Below are 8,008 nucleotides of genomic sequence, written 5' to 3'. Positions count from 1 at the left end.
TTACCAAGCACTTATCATATCAGCGTTGAAATAAACCACCAAAGCTACAACTCCAACCATTACACCGATTATGAGTAAAAACCATTTTCCCTTAGACAAGTACCCACCAATATTTTTGAAATATCCATAACCAAACCTTTTTGCCAAGTTACCAAGAGGCTCTCTAACCACCAAGAAAGTAACCAACAAAACAACATAACATAAGACATAAATCATGAGATTTTCGTTGTTTGTGGTTTTGGGTGGTTCAGATTGCCACATATAGAATAATGTATTTTCAATTCCGTATCCTCGAGGCTGTTCTTTTTTAAGTGTAACGTAGCTCAACATATCTGTTACACGATTCCAAAGCGTTTTTGGTGGTGGTGTGATAAATCTGGAAAAACAAAAAGTAGTGAATTGTTAGAGAGTTGCAACAAGAAGTTGCAAACAACAGTTGCAATGACTGTACAGTCAATTTAGAGCCTTTTTCTTCAATTCGATCTTCAAGGAACCAATGATTTTTTTGGATTAGACAAAAATTAAACTATAGAAAGAGTACTGTGTATGACTTTTCACTTAAACTGACAAGCCCTGTCTCTCCAAGCGTACGGATTCAAACCCCTGAGGAGCGTTATTCACACGAGCCACACCGCTAAAGTCGGGCAAGCTCAAAAATTTCATTCCGTCTCAAAAGTTTGCAAATCTCTGTAAATTTATTGTTTCTTCTAACGGGAAGTAAAAACTTTTCTCTGACCACTGATTATCAATAATATAGTCCTGCATATTCGAAAGTAGATCGAATCAAAAGATCTTTAACCGTAAAACATTAAATCACTCACCCGATGGCGATCACGTAAAGCCCTTCCACTCCCTTTTGAATGTGTTCGATTCCATTTGAGAGTGGTTGTACCAAAGCACCGAGTTGTGCAATTCCAATAGATAGCCGAAGTCTGTGGAAAGCACTGTAAGGGTATTCTTTGACCTTGTTAAGTCCAGTAAGAAAGGGTTCTGTCAATTGAGCGGGGTTTGCGTATTGTTCGACTCCACTTTGAATGCATCTCAATCCGTTAAACAGAGATTTGGGGAATCCTGGAGACTGATCAGATTTGACGGTAGGTCTGTAAGAAAAATCGATTAAGAAATATTGCTAAATTTGACATACGATCTATATCTGCACACGTCAGCGTAAAACAAGGTGTCTTGATATTTCGCTCAAATTTTTTCGAATTTCACGAGCACTTCGTGATTTCTTTGATTTTTTTCACACGACACAAAAAAAAAGGTTGCCTGTTTATTTAGCGTGGAATATAGTCACTCTTCCTGTCGCTCATTAGCACTGTACACAAACTTTTCCTTGAAAGTGGCACAAATTACTAAAAAGACATTTGAAAATATTTTCTTCAAAGTGAGGGAGGACGTACACCCTGGAAGTTTAACTTTGACCCACTGTAAAATTAATTCAAGTCCCTGGAAATTCCAAAGAAATTTCATTTCAACCCTGGGAAAATTATAAAGACTTTCCTTAGACTTAAATGGAATGGCCCATTCTTATGATCTTAATCTTATACATAAAAACTTTTAATTTCGAAATACTTACGGAACATGGGTTCGCTGAGCGATCAGAAAGATGGTCAAGACCAGCAACAGTCCAACAATGGCGAAGATTAAATCAATGAGTCCACTTTTGTCGACCTTCAAATTTTTCCTGTTGAAGAAAAAAGATGGAGAATAAGATTGTCTAAACGTATGATTCGCACTTTTTCAGTAATGTATAGAGCGAAAATGAGAAAGTCGTCTGCTAATAATTAATATCGAGGACCCCTCTTTTAAAAATGCCTTTTCTCTTCCGGAATTTCCATTTTTCTATTAAGTTTTCGGCCCTTTTGGTTCTTCAACAGGGGTTTTATCGATGCTAATATTCTGGTAATTCGAAGCCACTTCCACTCACGGTTAGATTAGGGGCAAATGCTATTCTTATAGAGGATTCGCATTTTGCATACGAAAATGTAGAAGTAAGTTCCTAAGTAACTTAGTCTAATGTCGACATACCTCGTGTAGCTTCGACGCCCTTCTTTAGAGATAGATATAATAGGAAAGTTGGATTCGCTGATTGATATATATTCTTTCCTTTTATTCACCTTTGTTTTATTCCCATCTTTGAAAAGAAGATTGTCTGGATTAGATGAGGATTGTCGACATTAGACCAACTTACGGTATAGCACAGATAATGATACCTAACTCTGTGCTTTTAAAAAAACTTACCAACCACCGCCTACTTTAACTTTTCCATTGTTATGATTTGAGTCATTACCAGAAACATTTTTGCCGAGGTTGCCATCACTGATGGTAGAAGATGGATCAATATGATCATCGCAGTTCAAATCTTCTAGTTTGCTGTTTAGATTCTCGGCAGGAGCTTCGTTCGGATCATATTGTCCAGGGGTGGTAGTAATCTGGCTACCGTCAGAAGTTTCCAGAGCTGTAGAATCAGAGTTTCCATCATCGGTTGAGGCCTGGGTAAGTTTTCCAACATTATCAGCATCATCAACATTTTTGATTGGCTTGATGTAGCCAGAAAAACAAGGTAACTGGCCATCATCAACAATAATAGAACTGTTTGCATTGGCTATTTCTTCTCCAATTTCTTTCTTTGCCAACAAATCTTTAGAGCATTCATTGTCTTCATTGCCAACAAAAGCATTTGGTTTAATTTGAACTGGTAAAGAATCACCAGAGGTTTCTTTGCCAATGACAATATCGCAAACCGAGCTGATATCTCCAGCATCAATGGCTGCAAGACTTCCTGATGTTCGGGGGTCCTTGTCCATGCTGTCGAAAGAAATGGAGCCGTTATTTCTAACGTCCATAGTAGAAGAATCACCAGTGATCTGAGATTCTTGATCAATGCCATCAGCAGTTAGAGTAGTGGTCATACTGACTTCAACACTTGAAGAATTGTCAGTGACTCTCATGTTATCAACATTAAGAGAACTGTTCGAATCGCCATGGTTTTGAGGAGCTTGGCTTTCCACATTGTTCACAGGGTGATTGGAGCAGCACTCGATGACAATGTCTTCACCGACTTCAATGTTGTCTGAATCGTGTGTGATTTGTTGCTCACTATTTTGAGCTGCTCCGCTGAATCGCTTGAAAATCGGAAGAAAAAAATTATTAATTACTATCGGTAACCTTGATTCAGAGTCGATCATTTATCTACAAAAAATTGATCTTAAGGGCTACATACACTACACAATATATTGTCAGGCAATATATTGATGATATATTGCTTAGTGCCGGCAATATATTGAAAAGGTGTCCACAATATATTGTCAGCTCGATTTACAATTTTCCAACAATATAGGGGGATTGTTTACAGAAAGAAAATTTCTTTTTATAATAGAGTACCTGTTATTTACTTCGTACATTACGGTCCGAAAACGATATTGTCAAATATTGTTCGTCAATATATTGTGTAGTGTAAGTAACCCTTTAACTCTTGTTAAGCTTTCCGTCAATCTCGACTGAATACCAAATGTACCTACCCGCTAACTCGTCCTCGCGTACAAAAATAACTTGCAATTGATACAAAAGTCCAAAAAATAAACACTTACTTCTAAACAAGATAAAACAAGAAAAGTTTTACAGATAGCATACAGTAGTAGTTTTTCCATAGCACTTACCGAAAATATATTATACCCAACTTTTAACCTCATCCAATTAGAATTCATCTTATTTAAAAAATCCAACGAGCGCTGTACTAACTAGATGAAACTCTAAATCTAAATGAAACTAAATTTTCTCTGTACATTTTTCTGAAAAGTGGAAAAAGTGACGTCAAATAGTTTTTTTTTGAATTGAAAAGAATTTACGTCACATATTTTCATTTTTTTTATTTATATACACCCCCAGCCGTCCAAAATTCACGCCATCACTCCACCCACATCACGCCATCACGTCTGTAAGGCTTGACTTTCACTATACAACAACATATTTTTTTAGTTTCACTTCTATTTCTATTTGAAGTCCTGTGACTCAACCAAGTAGAAATAGAAATAGAAATAGAAATTTTATGCATTTCAAGAAGAGCGTACTTCTGACAAACTTAATTTATTTGGCCAGTTTATTTCAAGCCCGGGGGGGGGGGTACTTAGGTAAATGGAGGGTACGGTATGTGCCTCCTTTAAAGGTACCTTTTTGGATTTCCAAAGTCCCGCAGAAAATCAAATTTCAGTCCCACTAAGGGTCGGAAAAATAGTAAAATTCCAACTTTTTACCCCGGAAAGATCGAAAGTTGGTCAAAATTGGTCAAATTCGTCCCGCTAAGGGTCGTTTTATAGTAGGTTTAACGTCTCAGCCAAAATAAAGAAATGGCACTTCTGTCTCAAAATTCAGGATTCAGTAAAAGTCAAAATAAAATTCATTTTCAACGATATGAATCAGAAAAAATCTGCCCAGGGGGGATCCCTCCTCCAGCAATTATAATTTTTTTGGGGAAACCTAGAAATTCTTGAAAGTTATGGCTTCATACAGCATAATGTAAAATAAAAATTTGGAAATGGTGAAAAAAAACCCACAGAAACCTTGTAAAAGAAAATTACAAAAGAAATTACTCAAACAAAATTAGGAATAGTTTCGAAACTTACCGGTGTTATATATTTCGTTATCTTCATCCAGTTTGCTACGTTCATCTTTGTCTTTCTTAACTAACACTCAACAAGCGATATACCAACTAGATGAAAACTATATACAAAATGAGCAATATTCTCGTACTGCCATTACTTTTTGCAAAAAGTAGAAAAAGTGACGTCAAATATTTTTTGTTGAGATGTATATTAAGTCAGTATGTGACGTCATATTGTAGTTTTGCTTTCCGTGCAAGGGCGTAGAGAGATTAGGCAGGAATCTATCCCAGGGTATTAATGCCATTTAAATCTATCCTTAAAGGTACACTGGAAATTAATAGATTGGTTTTCTCAAATCCTCAATATTCTGATTAGGAGGAGAGCCAGACTGCTTGCATCACCCAACCTCGTTCCATGCGCATTATCAACTTTTTTATGCTTTACTATATGGCGCTAGATAATATTTTCTGGCGTCCATCAGTTGTGTAAATAAAGCCTGGGATACACGGGCACGAGGTTGGCATCCCCTAACCAATACAATCGAACTCGTACTTCTATACTACCTTCGGTTTTGTAGACTCTAGGGGATTAGGACTCTAGGCGAGGTCAAAATGCTTGCAACGTTGCAAATCATTTTTAGAAGCTCACTTTTCTTGGGGAAGGTTAGGCTCCAAACATCTTGAATAACACCCAGGAGAGGCTAAAATCTTAAAATAGCCCAAATCACACAAATCACTCCATCACGCAAAAATAAAGTTTAGCATCACCTTTCACGTAAGAACAAAAAAGCCCAACAACGCCTTCACGTTAACCGGTCGGAGCCGGTTACGATATGCCAAACCGTATGGGGATACATCTTTTATTCATACCCTTGTAAATTTTTCTATCAATTCATTTTCAGTCAGACAGCATGGCAGAGAATTTATTTATCATGGAACGAGTTATTGTAAATGTACAGATTTCACCGATTTTTACTGAAAAATCTCCCGATTTTCTGAAAATTCGGGTTTTCGTGAAACTCGAGAAAAATTTGCGTGAATGCGTGAAATTCGAAAAATCAATGCGTAATCGTAAATTCGTGAAACTTGGGTCCACTGGGAGCTATCAGAGGCCAGAGGAGATATGGTCGTCCTCTCCTCCCGCCTCCTCTCCTCCCTATGAAAATTTCACCATGCCATCTGGCTGATAATAATCCCTGCGCCCGCATGTTTTGAACGCGCCTTATCTGGTACTCTGAAAGGTCGGGAAAGTTTTCAACGGGAAATTGGCCCGCCGCTCCTTTTCGACCGCCGAAGGCGGTTAATTTTCCGAGCTGTATACGGGTAAAAAAGTTGGATTCAAAATTTATCACAACTGTGCTATCCTTTTGAATATTTTAAAATTTGACTCGCCCATTCATGCCTATTCTGCACGTTTTGCAGAATTTTGTCTGTTAAAGGTTTGAGCAGCTGAGACAAATTTGAGATATTTGTAGAATCGCTGGTTTTCTGAAATGTGTGGCGTTTTACTACGGAGATAAAAAAAGCATTTTTTCGGAGATAACGACGTTAATTATGAATAGATGAAAAACATGCTGTGGCGCCTCGCTAGGGAGATAAATGTTAAGTAAATAAAAAAACTTTAAGTATTTATCAGCTTCTGATTCAAACCACAAGTGATTAAACAACTCAAAATATACTAGCTCATCAAAATCACTAACCTCGTCAAGCAACTTAGCAAAACTGCCACAGTGGTTTAGCTTATACTGCCACAGTGGTTTAGCTTATACATGTATTTTTTTTATAATCATACAAAAGTCCGAAAAGAGTCTAGGTAATGTACTAGTTGGTGAGTTGGGGAGTTGCTAGTTACGAGTTGGGAAGTTCGTAAAACTTTACGGCGACCGAAATTTTCTAATTTAAACTAATGTAGCCCAAAAGTAAAATTTTCAAATTAGCCAGTACCAAACATATTACAAATATTATTGACTTTAAGATCATGAAAATGGTAAGGTGCTGGCTAATAAAGCCAAAATGATTAGTACTTTGAGTACTGTTATGTCATTGTCATAATGCTGACAACATGACACGTTCTTGTAAAAATATTGACAAAATCTTTAAATACAATGATTGTCAAACTAATTCTCCAAAAAATATTGATCATACTGCAAGTGATGCTTATTGTATAAAAGGATATAAGTTGGCAGTCATCTTAGCCCCAAAAAATTCGTAGAGATAGCTTATAGAGCTAGAAAAATAATGACACTTTCTTTTGTCATTTTATCATTGGAATTGACACTTTTTAATAAAAATTTTGATCACATTATAAAATACAATGGTTTTAAAGTCACTTCAATCAAGAATTATATTTATACTCAATGTGATGCAGGAAATATAAATGGATATGAATTGACAGTAGAAAATAGCTTTCCATGCTCTCAGCGCACGTGTTTAAGGCAAATAAGCACATTACAGGTGGTATATGTATTATACGTATTATATGTGTTATATGTTACTCTCATATTACATTTACTTTCAAAATCGTACTTTTGATGTATGTTATTCTTTTTCGGTAGCCGGTAATTTTTTAACTCCCCAAATCGAAACTAGCAACTCCCCAACTCGAAACTAGCAACTCCCTAACTCGCGACTAGAATAGTTTCCAAACTCGTCCGAAAACAGGCTCAGAGATGCTAAGGTTCAAAGCTTTATAAGGCTGAAAAATGCTTCAGGGGATGCTTAAATCTAAAACATAAATTTAGGGAAATACTGAAAGTACGCAAAATTCCTGCCAAAATCAGGAAAAAAACATTTTTCGTAGGCTCAAGTGATGTTTGCCATATGCCTAATTTTTCCCCATATCTGAGCCTAGATATGCTTATAAGTGCAATGCTTATAAAAAATATCCATATTTTCAAGTTAAATCACGCAAACGAGAGTGTCGAGGTGGATCATTGTCTAAACCGATGAATTCTTCATCAAATTTAAGGCGGTCGTTATCCAGTGATGTGAGCACTGATGTTCTAGTATAGCCTATACTAGACGTCACCCGCGTTTTTTACGCGCGCAGCGCGTCTCCTTTGGTATAATGTTTATCTGGCACCCGATGTAGAAATTTTTACGCGCGCAGCGCGTCTCCTTTGGTATAATGTGCGCGCGGTCGACTAAGTTCCTATATATCGCTCAACCACTTTCAAAATTCAGACTTCGTGTATGACTACATGACATCAATTTTCGTATCAATTTTTAAATCCTCAGATCACTCCGATCGCAAGTGAAGGATCCTCAGTGCTTTATATTTTAAATAATGAGATTGCTCAAAAATGCTCATCCGTTACCATTAGTTACGTATGGAGCGGTATCCGTGTCAAAAACATCCAGTTTAGATAACGGTCGGAGGTTTGTAACTGATTGGGTCGGTTTGAA

At 36.9% G+C, this 8,008-nt stretch overlaps 1 protein-coding gene across 1 annotated transcript; it reads right to left on the bottom strand.

Moving 5' to 3' along the window:
- On the bottom strand, nucleotides 1-4,715 carry LOC136817623 (uncharacterized). The gene is made up of 5 exons (XM_067073947.1): nucleotides 4,626-4,715; nucleotides 2,245-3,128; nucleotides 1,580-1,687; nucleotides 822-1,100; nucleotides 1-376 (listed from the first exon to the last, which is right to left on the bottom strand). Exons 1-5 carry the CDS (start codon nucleotides 4,668-4,670, stop codon nucleotides 1-3), a joined length of 1,692 nt encoding a protein of 563 aa, XP_066930048.1. The 5' UTR covers nucleotides 4,671-4,715.
- Between the last annotated feature and the right edge of the window lie 3,293 nt (nucleotides 4,716-8,008).

Source organism: Clytia hemisphaerica, unplaced genomic scaffold, assembly GCF_902728285.1.
Source record: "Clytia hemisphaerica strain Z4C2 unplaced genomic scaffold, Clytia hemisphaerica genome assembly, whole genome shotgun sequence".
Classification (NCBI taxonomy): Eukaryota; Metazoa; Cnidaria; class Hydrozoa; order Leptothecata; family Clytiidae; genus Clytia; species Clytia hemisphaerica.
The sequence above is the reverse complement of the archived record's forward strand: the minus strand, read 5'-3'. Positions and strand labels throughout refer to the sequence as shown.

Coding starts and splice junctions, on each gene's coding strand:
- LOC136817623 (XM_067073947.1), bottom strand. CDS start 4,670: ATGAACGTAGCAAACTGGATGAAGATAACGAAATATATAACACCG. Junction 1,688..2,244: donor GTTAAAGTAGGCGGTGGTTG/GTAAGTTTTTTT, acceptor TTTCTTCAACAG/GAAAAATTTGAAGGTCGACA. Junction 377..821: donor CTTTACGTGATCGCCATCGG/GTGAGTGATTTA, acceptor TTGTTTTTCCAG/ATTTATCACACCACCACCAA.